This window comes from Podarcis pityusensis (genome assembly GCF_964106645.2).
Source record: "Podarcis pityusensis genome assembly, chromosome: 2".
Classification (NCBI taxonomy): Eukaryota; Metazoa; Chordata; class Lepidosauria; order Squamata; family Lacertidae; genus Podarcis; species Podarcis pityusensis.
The window spans coordinates 86217735-86233428 of record NC_138029.1 but is presented as its reverse complement, the minus strand read 5'-3'; the positions used below and the strand labels follow the sequence as shown (position 1 = coordinate 86233428).

The 15694-nt window shown below is 42.7% G+C and overlaps 1 protein-coding gene across 10 annotated transcripts in view; it reads right to left on the bottom strand.

Moving 5' to 3' along the window:
• The window catches only part of MGLL (monoglyceride lipase), a 90852-nt gene that overhangs the window by 12542 nt on the left and 62616 nt on the right, over window positions 1–15694 (bottom strand). For all 10 annotated transcript variants that reach the window (XM_080996966.1, XM_080996962.1, XM_080996965.1 and 7 more), the window contains 3 exons: window positions 8432–8568; window positions 3668–3778; window positions 880–969 (listed from right to left, as the gene is read on the bottom strand). In XM_080996966.1, coding sequence (XP_080853092.1) covers window positions 880–969; window positions 3668–3778; window positions 8432–8568 — 338 coding nt within the window. The remainder of the gene's footprint in view (window positions 1–879; window positions 970–3667; window positions 3779–8431; window positions 8569–15694) is intronic.

Below are 15694 nucleotides of genomic sequence, written 5' to 3'. Positions count from 1 at the left end.
TGCATTGCTGGCATCTTGTTGGCACTTTGCTGTCAGACACCTTCTTAGCATTTCCAGGGTGAGAGCTCCATCAGCATGTATTAATCATTGCAATGCAGCTTACCTAGCGAGTTAGCAGCATTCAGTATATTTACAGTGCATCTGAGAGAAATCTGAGCTGGTAGGAATGTGTGTTCACTAACATGCTATAGTCTCCTGCTTTTTTCAAAATCCCAGAGTGCCATTTCCTGTCAGTTCAGTTGATCTTTACTATGAACTACAACCCCATCTAGCAATCCTTTGTCAGGCTCTGCTTACATTCATTCCCCCCTCCCTGTATGCCCACGACTGTGTTCTCCTTTAAAGAACATTTTTATTTGTTACTGTTTTGATGCTAAAGCTGCTGTGGACATCTCTGGTTTTACTAGCAGCTGCAGATGCAGGTTTGCATCCTGTGCTTCAGGAAATGTCTGTAAGCAGCACGGAGGTGCTTTTCTACAGAGCTACTGCAAAATGCAAGGTTGACTACTGGGCAGCCTCCACCACTGGTGCATCATGGCAACTATGAAGTCAACCCATTTGCTTCCATATTAAGATGAAGAACAGGGACACAGAATGACAGAATGAATTTTCCCTGATTCACAATACTGATGCAAAACATATGAGGATTAAGTCATTTCAGGCTGGATTAAATTTTCTCCTCCTAAGTGCCGTTTGAAATTCTCTCATTGTCTATACAGACAAGGTCCCATCCCTTTTCCAAGGGCATTTCATCAGTTTGCACCAAGATGCAACTTGGCCCTTGTAGTTCAGTCAAACTGCTGAGGCAAGAACAAATGGACAAGACTGGGAAACAAGAACAGACACCGCAATGATTTGCAAGAGCAATAAAATTCTCACCTCTTTCTTATTCCGGGAAATGACGTTTGGGTCGATAGATCCCAGGGACAAGTTTGGCAGAACTAAGTTAAGTATTTTAGCTGCAAAAACCTGAGGGAGATGAATGTAGTTAGTAACTTGGACAGCAAAGAAGAGAATTGCAGGAGCCAGATCGGCAGGTGGCAGAAATGGTTTGAGGTTCTCTGTTGCTGTACCACCACATCAATGTTATATTCCAGCTGAGGATCCGGTCTTAAGTGCCAACTAACAGCTCTAGTACAAATATACTGAAAAGGCAGGAAAAGTTCCCACGGCCATTTACAAGGACAAGCATGATGCAACAGGCAGTGTTCCTCAACACATCTTTGTCCCGCTTCAGGACTCCTGCATTTCTTCCTGGCACCAAAATAAGCAGGGAGAGTGTCCTTGCTGAAGAAGCTAATACTGAGGCAGCGTTTCACTTTTCAATGCAGTCCAATTTTGTCTCATCACCATTTACTTCTAATTTCAGTCTGTTACAATGCAAATTGTCGCCTGTGCAATCCACCCAGTATTTGCCTAGGCTGCAACTCTTTCTGCGAAGCACATTCTCTAGGGGGACACAAATAAACAAGAACAAATGTGCAGGCATTGACTAAGGAAATCTATTGCATACCTGCCCTCTGGGAGTTAAATGCAAAAGGTCTGAACTTCCGGAGCATACAAATGCCCACAGAAGAGAAGGAAAGTGTATTTCTTTCTCCCACTAAAAGCATTTTGCAATCAAGCCCAATATTTAAAATTCTCCTCTGATCTTTTGAAAATTACCTTCTAATTAAGTGGTGATTGCTTGGAAATGTTGACAACCAAGAAAACAAATAGCTGGGCCTTTGTTTTATAGTCTCTTTGAATGTCAAATACTGTATCCAGAGATACTTCCTGCAAAGTATAAAGTGCGACCTTGCTAGAGTACAAATCCATTAAGTACACCCAGTCACATAACATTCTCTCATTCTCCTTCATCAAAGTTGCTATGGATTGGGAAATTATACTGTATTAGAGCAAAGATAAAAAGGATGAAATGAAGAGTTTCTCCAAGGTACCAAATATCAAAGCAGTCACGGATTTCAGAGGCATTTACAGGCATTGCAAATGCCATTGCCATGGAACACTCCTTTTGTACCAAAGCTTCATGAGCTCCATTTAGCACATGGGCCAAGAGAGAGATTTTAGGACATAAATGTATTCTCCAGAAATGCAAATGTGGTCCTGCAACTTCAAGTCACTTGGAAAAGTTCACCTTTCCACTGGCACTAATGCACATATTTCTACATGTTAGGAGACCCCCTCATAGAGCTATATTTCCTATCATCCTTAATGAACTACAGTTACCAGTATTCTTTTTTTTGGGGGGGGGGTGCCATGACTATTAAAGACGTATAAGAGTGCTTTAAATATATGACATGAATGTGACCCTGTGCTTTGTTTGTGCACTACTACTTATACTCTGCCTTGTGTGTTTTGTCTAGGCTTAGTTCCTAGCACTGGCCTGAGGAGATGAGTTGTCCTGGCTTCCTGGGGGATGATACTAAGTGAAACAACAGGCTTTTAATTAAACAGCTTTGTGTAACAAGTACCTTGATAGATAAAATATCTGAGGAAAAGCTAATGAACTCATCTGAGCAGGTTCTTGCACAGTGTCTTCTGCCAGGAGTTGTGGTTGGTAGATTTAACTCATTATGTGCATATCCATCTACATCAGGGTTTTCCAAACTTGGGTCTTCAGCTGTTTTTGGACTACAATTCCCATCATCCCCAAGCACTGGTCCTGCTAACTAAGGATGATGGGAGTTGTGGTCCAAAAACAGCTGGAGACCCAAAGTTTGGGAAACCCTGATCTAGATGATGGTACATATAAATGCACTGCATGCACTCTTAACAAGACTAAGGTGGGATTCAACTATGTTTTATTCAGAGTAGACTAACGAATATGTCCAAGTTAGGGGCATCCATTTCAATAGATCTTCTCTGAGTAAAACTTAGCTGAATTCCACTGATATAAATAATGAAGATTAGGATATGTCCCCATTCTAAAAATCTAAATTTTACCATTATAAAGTCTGAGTAGAGCATCAACTGTATGCATGCTCCCATGCTTACCATTAACAGATGACGGGACTGGCTATAGGGATGGAGACTACTTTTCCAATCTCAGGGCATCCCCCCCTCAACATCCACTTAAATGCAAGCAAATTCAAAATTGCTTGTTGTGTAATACTGAGACTAAACCTATGAAGCTAAAGCAAACCAGGTTGAACTTCGCCTCCCAAGCCCACTAATCACATAAATGTATGTCATTAGGCAGAATTATAACTGTCAAGTGTCCTTCCACTCATAGTGACTTTACAAAGGTAAACATGAACCTGGAATATGGAAAAAACCGGGGAGGGGGGGATTGTAAAGGTAAAGTGACAGCAAAGGCCAGTTGTTAGGTCTTTGCAGGTTTCTCTGCTCCATATCTCTCACTCTCAATGCTGCCTCATGTGCTTTCTTAAAAGGCAGCCACTGGGATTTTACTATTCACATGTTTCCAACACATATTTAGCCCCATAGTCTTCATAGTGACCATGAATTTTCCTCTGAAATTCATTTAAAATTAGTAAGGACCTTAAATCAATCCTTTCCCCCTTTTCTTTTCTTTTTTAGTGCAAATTGACATGTACAGAGAGGAAGGACTGGTGGGAAAAAAGAGCTACTGGCTGGAGACTGTGTGAAGCTCAGCTGACATTTAGCTAGTGTGTTGGAAATTAATTTATGCCTGTATTTTTACCTTGATCGGTGTTGCTACATCTGGGCTTGCAACTACTAGAGGAGAAATTAATACCATGCCTGAAAAGTCATTTGGTCTTTCGAACGCGGTGAGGATGGAGATGGCTCCTCCCTGAAATGAAAAAGCAAGCAATATTTTGAGTGAAAACACTGGCAATTACAATGAGTATTATAGTCATAGGATTGTAGACCTGGAAGGGACACCAAGGGTCATCTAGTCCAACCCCCCGCAATGCAGGAATATTAATCCCAATAGAGCAAAGAGGGATTCTAAGTATTTTATAGGCAAGTACAGTAACCAGGTCTGTTACAGTACCCAGGTATCTTGTCGATTTGCTCTAGTGATGCGCTACAATTGAGCCAAAGCAGTTAACTTGAATTTCCTTCTACGCACAACAAAAAACAATTTTAGATAAGAGTTTCATCCTCACATGCCACTGAGTTCAATTGACAACTATTTTTTTGAAGTGCCAACATGGGATCACAATGCCTGTGAAGCTGGCAATCTCAATTTTTATAAAATGGATACAAGTGTGTATCACAGGTGTGATTCACCTGCCAATCCCAGCAGAGCAATTTTTGTGCTTCAAAGGGGGTTCCAACACTCAGAGGCACAATTATATGAAAGAAGGCATCCTGTCAATCTGCACGGAGCTATTCTGTGATAGTTACATCAAGCTCAAGCTCATCCATATATAAATCTCAAGTTATACATAGTTTAGCAGAGAGAAATAAGAACAGTAAACTACTTTATTTACTACCCTCCCACCTATGAAATTTAAAACAGTAATTGGGGTGGGGCAACAAGGTGCAAGAAATAAGGGTATGGTTGTCCTGGTGGTATGGAAAGGAAGGATGCCTCTGATGTGCATATAAAGGTAAAGAATATGGAGGAAGAACTGACACAATCAAAGGGGCACGAGATGGTTGTATGTTATCGAGAAAGACAAGGTGAGTTAAGGAGCCATGCAACTGGAAAAGGGGAGATGGCAGAAAAAACAGGCTGGCCAAAAAAAATCCAGGATACCAACAAAAGACAAAGAGAAAACTGAATGAGTAAGAGAGTTGTGCAGCTAGACACTGAGTAAAACCTCAGCTATTAAACACACACACCCAGGCAAAGCTAACTGTTTTCTGACATTCAGACATTTCTTAAAACTTTCTGGGGGGTTTTCCTCCTCCAGAAGCTACAGCTCAGGGTCACAATGGCTGTACACAACCTCTGGTATCAGTATCAGAAGCAGCATGCCTTTGAATGCCAGTTGCTTGAGAGCTCAAATGGGGGGAGCGGGGCTACACTCATGTCCTGCTTGTGAGCTTCCCACAGGCATCTGGTTGGCCACTGTGAGAACAGGAGGCTGGACTAGATAAGTCCTTGGTTTGATCCAGCACAACACTTCTTAAATTCGTGTGTGTGTGTAGGGCTCCTTTGCTTGAGAGGGGGCTCTAACTGGCTGCCTCACATAGAGCAGCCAAATTCATGTGTGAATGGCCTGCAGGTACCTTGGCATTCAGAGCACAGCTCTCAGCCAAAACACCTACTTTTCCCTTATGCATATGAGGTATTTGAGAACTAAGGCTGAATCATTTGGGCCTAGTTATTCTTACTGCCCAGTTATCCTAGCCGCCCAGAGTGGCTGGGGCAACTCACTAAGGTGGGCGGGGTACAAATAATAAAAGCAGGCCTGAACTGAAACATGAAGTTTAGGAAGAAGCATGAAGCACACATATGCAAGTTTTCACCACAGCGGCACAGGTCACAAACACCTCGGTAGGAACTAGGCTCAACAGAGAAAGAGAGTCCTTTACATTTGCTGTGGGAAGGAAGGCCTAGTATGGTGGTCTTTAAAAATCCTGTGAAGGACTGGACTCTAGAATCTTCTTGGAGACAGGGGCTTTTGCAATTAGAGACTAAACTAAGGCTTTAAATACTTGAGTATTGTTGGCTAATATTTGACCAGTCTTTTAACAACATTGTTTCAACTAATCAAATGGCAAGGCTATCTTGGATCACAAATTAGTACAACCAGGACAGAGCATATCTCAGGCACCAATAAGCAGGGAGTGCTCAGTGGGAATTACAAACAATTAATTGCCTTGGTGAAATTCTATGGAGCTGGAGAGTCATAATCCTGTTTACATGTAGAAACGACAAGAAGACTATGTAAGACTTCATTCTGATGAGGATTTAGGAATCAGACTATTGCTATAGTCAATTTGCCTTTAAAGGTATGCTATGAGCTTCAAACCAAACATCTTCATTCAAGTAGGTCGCATTCGGACTAATAACGGGTGAACTCAACCAGCTTGTCTCAAAAATCATTTTTGTTTTGCTTTGAACTTTCCTTGGGAACACTCAGAAACTTAAAATTAATTTTTTTGTGTGTGCTGAATTCTGCTACTACCCATTCCAAACAAAGAAAAGTCTTTCTAGAAACAGGAGAAGGCTGCCTAGCCCCTACTGAACCAAAAATGATGGTCCTGAGCATGTTCAAAGTTTTCATTTTCCTGCCAGGGAGCATGGGATTTGTAGTCGTCTCTGTTTCCTAAGGCAAATTCAACTGAATTAATTAATAGGGGTCCTGTTCAAAGGGGAGTGAGGCTTTTAGAACTAGGGGAGTTCATGTTTCAGATTTCCCCGGTTGCAAAACTGCACCCACTAATCCTGACTCAGTATTTTCTTTTTAAACTTAACAATAGCTAATGCACTTTTCATGTGGCAAGTCTTTGAAGCATAATGCCGTGGGATATGGGGATGGCTAACAGCATGGTAGTAATGCTAGATAAAAGGAGGGGGCATCATATTGGCTTAGAAGATCTTCCAGGGGCCTTAACTAATGAGCTGATCCTACTGGTTGCCACTCTATAGAAAGGAACAACACACTGAATAACTATCCCGTTCCTACTATTGATGCAGGAGTGGACACTGGCACTCCTGCAGCGCTGATAGCTGCCTCCAGCCCTTGCTTAGCTGTGCCAAGCAAAGGCAATTACATAGCAAGGAGAGAGCCAGGGCCAGTTTTATGCCATGGGATCTGGCTCAGAGGTCAGAAGTCTGGGTTTGCTTTGCAAGCAAATGCAACACTGCAGGTAAATATACCAACCCTTAATGACTGGAGATGCAGATTAACAGGGCATGTATCCCCATAATGAAAGTTGTTGAACTGCATGCTCTAGAGCCCTATACTGGCATACCATTCCTCTGAAGTGTCTGGCAAGTGGCTTAAACAGACTACCTTTTGTATTTGCATTCCTTATCCTTTTTATGTTTTGCTTATATACACAATAATAATAATTGAACATATAATAATTGTGCATATTCTGTGTTTTAAAACTCATTATTCCCATTCATGCAATAAGGAAACAAAAAGTCTTCATCAAGGAAAGCAGAATTTGGAGTTATGAGTAAATTGTGCATATTTGTATATATTCGCTTATTTTGCATAATTCAAGCTTCTTTTGTTAAATGGCAGAGGGAGCTATGCTGAAGCTCCCATTCCGAGATCACAAGTAGTCCTGCTCAGCATTTACTTTGGTTTCTGAAGTTTTCTCGAGGCATTATCAATTTTTAGGTTATCTCTAGCTTATCTCCACAATCACAGGGACTAAGCACCTGGGGGAGCTAGCTTTGTTTTGGAAAAGAACACAGAGATGTCCAGGTCATTATTACGTGTCTACTATGAACTTCCATGCTTGCATGGTTTGTGAACAAAGACAACACATAACTCTGGCTCAAAGTGCCACATTAACAGTCACATGTTTTTCCCACTTGCCTTCTCCTGGTGCTGAATCTCTCTGACCATAGCTTTTCCCTAGTGTAGGCTAGCTCTTCTAGGAACCAACAGACTTCTACTAGGTAGTTTCTGCTCCTTTAACTGCCATCTGATTTACAGTTAATCAAAACCATATGTGGAGAAAGGAATCTGTGCCTACCCAACATTTCAGAGTGCCTGAGAAGAAATTGAATGGGAAAGCCATAACTCTGCATAGAGTGGGACATCCCAGAAGGCAATGGGCTTATTTCAGTTCCTCATCCTTTAACCATTAATAGTAATTAATGGAGTAACAAGAAATAAAACATACCTAGCTTTGGAAAAGATGTGTCTTCCCTACTTACTACATCAGCCTTGAGCTTGATTAGTCTTTCAACCTTGGCCATATTGTGGCCAGTCATGTGGGTTCTCTTTCTCTTTGCCTCTCACAGCTTCTCACCAAAAAAGCTCACCAAAGTGGCTTGTTTAGTCACCACACTGGTGCTCCATTGTTACACTAACTACGGTCCTTGAGCTGTAGAGAAATGTATTGGCCAAAAACAGTAAGAGGGGAAACAGCTTAACTCAACTTGCAAAGTGGTGTGTGAGTGAGAGAGAGAGAGAGAGTTCTTGGCTTGGTAACGTTGGGGACAGACTGGGGGCCATAGTGAGGCTGAGAAAATGTACAGGGTAGCACAATATCCCAAATGCACCTAGTGTTTTACAATCGTCTTACATTTCTGGAAGATCTGTTTGCTCTTTGGAGCCCAAAGAGAAATAAGAGTTGGGAGTGCCGTGTGTGTGAATGTGACCCCCATCCCTCATGGTCATGCCTGTTCGCAAGTAACTCTATGGGTGCAATTACTGCTTTTAGCAATTATCCATGTAAAATGAACATAAAACGAAGAAAAAGGGGTAGGGAAACAGAAAAGACCAGAGTGGGGGAAAGTGTCCTCTGCTCCTTGGTAGGAAGCCGAGAGTCCATTAAGGAGGGATAGAGCAGGACTGCTTACCATGGAGTGCCCTAGAAGGAACACAGGGAGGCCTGGGTGGTCTTTCTTCATGAGGTCAATGTGCTGCAAGCTGTCTCTGACAAACACATGGAAGTCTGACACAACCATACGGTCTCCTTCACTCTGCCCATGGCCAACTGTGGAGGGGAAAGGAAAAGTGACCTGCTACATCAAAAATATTCAACACCTTTAATGTAAAGATGCTCGAGGCAGCATCGTATCTGAAATTCAATGGAGAAGGGGGGCGCCAAAGATGTGCAAAGAGCTCTTGTGCATTGTCAGGGATGACCAATGGCAAAAACATCTTTCTGGTTAGCTGTAATCATATGAAGATGTAAACATAAGGCTAAATGACCGTGGCCTGGACCCAAATAATGCTGCAGCATGCAAACAGATCTGCCCCCACACTCTTGCCTGGATAGCTAGCTCTGTTCGCTCTCAGTGTTGGGGACCTGGATTCAGCTGCCCTCCAGAATGTGCTTCTGTGAGTGGCTCTCCCTTGTTAGCTTGGGGATGCATCTGCCCACAGATGCACAGAGTGAGGGACTCATTGACTGGCAGCCTGCCAGAATGTCTGTCAGTTATCATGACTACACAAATACCTTGCATATGAACGCACGCAGAAAGAAATTTTCCAGGAATTACACAAAGATTATTGGCACCCACTATGCGCTGCCAGTGTCTAAAGCATTCAGCTTGAAAAGAGATGTTGATTGTGCTGGGAGCAGCTAAAAAGGCATTTCTGATTCAAAGGCAGCAGATGTCTTGATCCAAACCTGGATACTGGAGTGAGTGAAGGAAATGGCTGACAGTTAAGGAAATGATGAAAAGGGTCCACAACGCAGAGAAAGAGGAAATGCATGAGCAACAGAAGCTGAGAAGGAGACACATCAGCTCTTACTGTAAATTTCAGGGCTAGAATCTAACTTCAGGGGGGTTGGAAATGCAGATGTTAAACATCATAAGAGATGCAGAGGAAAGAGAGAAAAAATGACATTTCCAAATTTTGTCTATTACCTTTCAGCAAGGAAATTTTATGCCCTCATCAGACATTCAGAAATCATCTTTGGGGAATCTCAGAGCCAAAAACAGACATTAATTTAATTGCGGTCACATCTGTTTTGTTTTGTTGTTTTAAATGCAGTATCTGGCACAGTGAGGGCGAGGCTAAGTCAACTTTCATCCGGACCACAGCATGTGGGGTGAGGCGTTTTAACTCTTCCTTCTCATTCCCAGTCCAAATGAAAATCATCCCCTACACTACAATTAGTATTAGGAAGAACATTTCCCATTGGCACGAATGGGAGGCAGCTTTTTCTCTCACGCTAATTGTGGCACGGGGTGATTTTCATTGGGATCAGGACTGGGAGGAAAGGATGAAATCTCCACTCTTGACACTCTTTGGTCCCAATGAAAATTACCCCCTCTACACTGGTCATTACAGTTAAAGTAGCGTCTATTTTGATCCATAGGCAGCCCGTGTGCTTTAATTCTTGAACCCATTCCTCCCCTACCCAATTCTATAAAAACTCAATAGCTCCCTAAAAGATAACTGATAAATTAAAAATTACAGATCTCCTGATAACTATTCAGAAACATCAGTATGAGTAACTGTACAGAGGTGCATGATGGGGCAAAAAACTCTAATTTCACATATGCATTGAAGGGGTCTGGATGTGGATGCCTTTAAAAGGGGTTTGGGCAAATTCAGGGAGGGTATCAGTGGCTATGAGCCATGATGGCTATGTCCTACTTTCACTATTGGAGGCAGCATGCATCTGAATGCCAGTTGCTTGGAATCACAAGTGGGTTGTGCTCAGGTCCTGGCTGTGGGCTTCCCATAGGCATCTGTGAGAAGAGGCTGCAAGTCCAGAAAAGTCTTTGCTTTCTTATGCTCTCAGGTAATCTTGGAGGAAACTGTGTATGTGGCAGCAGTGAAAAATTCAGATTTCATACTACAGATTATTAAGAGAGGGATGGGAAACAGTGCTTCTTGCTTGGTAAAAAGAACAACCGAAGGGGCTTTGTAGAAACTAGCCTTCCTGCACAAAGGCAAATTTATCATCTGTTGCTCCACCCACTTTTGCCTATGGCTCCACCCACCGCTGGCATGTGGCCCCTGGAAGGTTGCCTAGGAGGGAATGTGGCCCTTGGGCTCAAAAACGTTTTCCATCCCTGGTTTTAGTATGACATGTGAATGTGAAACCGAATCACAGAATTATTTGCAGCAAGATGCAGGGCTGGCTACTATCTATGAGATTAGACAGATTAATGGAAGATTTGTATATCAACAGCTATTAGCCATAACAGCTGAAAGCACCTCCACTGCTGGGACGAAACAGTGGCAAAAGGCTTTTTGACCCCTTTTCTGGACTATCTCAGAGGCATCTGATTTGGTACAGCAGGGGTCTTATGCAGCTCACAGCCTGAATGAGAACTGATTGCAAATTGTAGGAATATGGCCCATTGCTCTTAAAAATAGAAAAATAATTATTAGCCTCCTCCACTACCCATCTCTTGCCAGATAAGGATTGTTTGCGGCACTGGACTATTGAAATCCGTAATTATCCCTTGAGGAACAGAACTAGAGCAGCAATAAGCACTGATGATAAACTGATCTGAATAGGTGGGCTGGTGCCATATCACTGAGCCAAAATTACAGCTCCTGCATTGTAGCTCTAATTCCCAAAGGGGAAAATGCTGAATAGCCAAGCTGGGAGAGGAGAAAGAATTCAGATCATTGAGAGACTTCTGTCACTCATCAGAGGAACATTTGGTATAAAGTGTTTCTCTTGTTGCACCACAGGTTTTTATCTAGATCTGCTCATACAAATTCTACAAGTGCTTCTTCAGTTCTGACACCTCCATCTAGTGAGATCTCACTCTTAAAATGAATTCGAAAACAGACACAGCAAAGGCTTTCCTATTAAAACACTAATTCAGGCTCATTAGACAGCTTTACATTATCAACAGATTTGTAGGAAGCAAGAGGATTGGCTGGGGGAAGGGAAGCAGGTGAATTTTTAATACGTTTAAAAATAGAAGTTCTGCAATGTACCATTCCAACTCCTCAAAACAGATAATGTACTGGGCACTCTGCTTGACTCTTAAGTCTCGTGGGCCAATTAACACACAGCTTGCTATCTTATTTTGTTTACTTAGGATCAGAATAGAGGTGGAAATTACAGAAATGCAGAAGGTTGGCAGCTGTGCCATGTGGATTCTGGGTCATAGCTGAGTGGAGAAACAAGCATGCAAGCAAACATATTTTTTACATGGATCTGCCCTTGGTTTGGCTGGAAACCAACAACCACACAAGTCTTCTACACATGAATGAGGTAGCCTTGCAAACAGTTTTACAAAACATACTAGCCCCTTGTACCCAAATGGATTGTAGCTGAAAAGGAAAAAGATCCAGTCTCGTTTCCTCATTGCCCTCCTTCACCCCCAGAACCCTGTAATAAACAGTTTGCCTGTCACTTTGGGCTGCTTTCTTAACCTAACTGAGCTGCCTTGATTGAATAGAAGTCAGGAGGAGCTCACCTGCAGCAACTTCCACCATCACTGGAGCTCCAGAACATGCCATTTGAGTCTCAAAGTCTGTTACCCCAAGAATCTGTGAGCATTCAGGATTTAAAAAAATTTTTTTTAGGTAACTGAGACCATTTTCTGAAGGCTTCCATTAAACATAGTGCTGTGGTCTGTGGTGGGATCGTGGTCTGACCACAGTAGTAGTAACAACAACAAAAAGGCTAGGGAGAGCAAAATTTAACACCTGAACCATCCCTCAGAAAGATGAAGCTGCCATATGCAGTTCTTTATTCTGACACACTTCACAGCAGGCCTCCTTGACTGCTTTGTAAGTAGTGAATTCAATCTAATTCCAGCATCTTTCAAGTTCAGAGGGAGCCGCTACAATAACACTCCAGTATCTTGGTATGCAGAGGCTGTGGACTTTCATCCAGTTTCCTAGGATTACTTGGACACGTAACTCAGCTCTCCTGTTTCCTCCGAGATTCTTTTTGAGAAGAGAGATAATTGCTAGCATTGTTTCTTCTCTCCCTTAGTTTAATTACATACAGCAGATGATGATCCTTCTACTGCACCACTTGACAGATTATTCCATTGCCTACTGGATTCAGAAGCCTCAGCCTCATCTCTCCTAATTCCTTTTAAAGTAAGCAGTCCTCTCCCCGCTCTCTAGTGTTTACACTTCTCCAGTTGCGCAGATTGCTACTGTTGTTATTGTGGACATACTCCGGTTCCCTCAGCCTGAAAAGCAAGATGAGCGCTGCACCCCATAGTCACCTTTGACTGGACTTAACCATTCAAGAGTCCTTTACCTTTACATTTTTTTACCTTACTGTTGATATTCTAATAAACCAGGGGTGGAGAACCTTTGTCAACCCAAGGACTGCATTCCCCCATCAGCAACCTTCTGGGGTGGAGGCAACTGCCATGTTGTGGGTGGGGCCAGAGGCAAAATGAGGGTGGAGCTACAGCTGCGATTCTTACCTTTGGACAGCAGGCTACATTCCAGCCACACAAAAGTAAGAGGTTTCCACACACACACACACCCCTCCATCCTAGAAATCAAGACATTATCACAATTCAGTGACACATTCCACCCAGGCCAAAGCACTTAAGGAGGGTGCAAAGCACGGTTGGTGACCAAAGTGGCCTATGGAGAGGGATTGTGGTGTGCAAGAGCTGGTGCAAGGGGAATTGAGAAATTCCTGGAGGACAGAATTCTGTGGTGCCTAAAGGGAATCTTCATGTTCAGGGGCAATATGTGAATGACTTCAATATAGGGATGCAAGAAGGCAGCATTTTCCATTCCTCCCTGTAGCAAGCAGCAGTGTTTCCATTCCGCTGCAGTTCATCTTTCGCCCAAAAGGACCTTATTCATCTTGCAGTCCGCTATGGCAAAATTATGTAACTTACGTAACTAATTACATAAATTATGACAATCACATTGTCATTACGATGCACCTCATTTCAATGCAAAGGAAATGCACCTCATTTCAATGCAAAGGAAACGTAATGAAATGTAATTGCTTGCTAACTGAAAGCAATACTATTTGTATTCACTGGATTTATTTCATTCTGGACACTGAACAAAGAGGTGAATACCTGCAATTTACATTCCTGTATCCACTTTCATCAGAATTCTCCAACATTCCTACTTGCAGGTGCTGAAGGCATACAATGGGGAAGGGTTGTTGCTGCTGTTGTTTTTGGCTTCGTGCCCTGCTTGTGGCCTGTAGGTTTTCTAAAAGCATCTAGCTGGCCACTGTTAGGAACAAAGATTTTGCTCCCATCAGACAGGTTTCTTCTCATGCTCCTATTAGGTTCTGGATCCTTTAAATGAATATCCAAGCTACATAACCAGGGAGCATATTATTTGCCTTTGGTTTCCAAGAGAGCCTTTATTTTTTTTTAAAATCAAGATAATTGAAGAGTGTATTTCACCATTACTACCTCATGGGAAATAATAGTGACTAATTGTGATTTTCAGGTCATCTGAAATCTCTGAAAGGTAAACAAATATTTTGCCAATCCAGAGAAAGCCGGGGTTCAGCAAAAGAAGTGGCTAGACCAGAGATGGGGAAAGGGCCATTTTAGTTTAGTCTTCTACCCAGCAAACAAGCTTTCCCATTCCCGTCTGTCCTCTGTTTGTACAGATGTTTACTTCAAGTTTAAATAAAGAGGGAAAATGAATATGTGCAGCATGACCTCTCTTTCCTGGATGGCCTGGGAGCCATGCAAAATATTTGGATAATGAGAAGTCTGGATAAACAAGAAAGCAGCTTCCTTGGAGTTATAATGACAATGAACTATATGGAACACATACACATTGGTGGTAGGTGCAGGAAGAGCTTGGGGTAGCTGAAGTTCATGGGAAGGGGAGGATGTATGGTAACTTAGCCACTGGTTTCAGCTGGATCAGTTCTGTACACATTATTTTAGACCATGTCAGAAGAATTCCCCACAGAATAAAAGCACGTAAATCAAGAACGGGTTTTTAGGAAGGGAGTGGAGCTTGTACATGAAACACTGGATTTAACAAAATACATGGCATTTAATTATTCAAGGAACAAGCAACACAGCTAATTCAACCATTGTACCCAAGAAGAAGGAAATCCCAAGGGCGGGGCACCTCTTCAACATCTGGAAATTCAAGGGCTCGCATCCTTTTGGACATTCAAAGTCAACATTGTTCTTACAGAGCACAGGAAGCACCTCAAGCAAGCACATACACAAGGACACATGCAACATCAATCTGGGAAACATCTTTTAACACTGAGCAGAAGAATGAGCTTTAAAAAGAAACACCAATCTGGCAGCGGTGAAGATCTGGCATTTGGCTCCAAGAATCTGAGGACGGATCCATCCTAGCTCCGTACCAGGAAGCAATCCTACCCTTAAGCTAGGGACCATCAGTGCTGCTGTGTCAGCTTTGGATAGAAGGTGAATAATCTGCACCTTTGGAGCAGCCAGAGAACAGCCTCACTAAGTGGTTATAGCTTATTTTTAGAGACAAGTGGATCAGATCTGGTTTAGTACTGGGAACGTGTTGAAGCTTCAACTTTTGCATGTTGTGCTGGAGCAGCTTAGGCAATGGGTGGTTTCATTCTTCCCATGTGCAGAGCTACATAAATGTACACATAGCTATCATTTTAGTGGGTCTGATGCATTATTAGTGCATCGTGTTGATGGAAGACTCTTTCATGGTTTCCCTGCAACAGACTAACATGCCTCTGAAAGGTGTTTCGCCCTGTTCTGTCCCCGTCAGTACATTTGGTTGACTCAAACTTTTGCAAGGTTAGAATGGGCAGTGCAGCGCATGGCTGACTTCCAGCTTTGAGTACGGGGGTGTTCTGGGGCTTTAAAAAATGGTATCCTGCCTGCAGCCTCCTAAATGCATTACAGCAGTGAAAAAGCAACAGATTAATCTACAACCTGGATGCATCCAAACCACTCCCATTCATTGCAAACCCAGAGGCCTGCTTCCCTAACCATTTCAACCTGTCAAAAACTAGCCCATGCCAATGTTCAGTTATCAGCCTGTGGCAAGGCAGTCCTAAGAATTCTCCAATATGTGTGACTTTCAGCATGCTACTTCTAAGCCACATTTAGGGTGAGTGTGCCGAAGCTGAACTGCACAAGCACTGGTGAAAACCAACCACACTATGGCTGATGCTGCTGGAAACTAGCAAAAGCTGGCTTTCACTTGCAGTTACCATTGGCTGAGCTCATCTT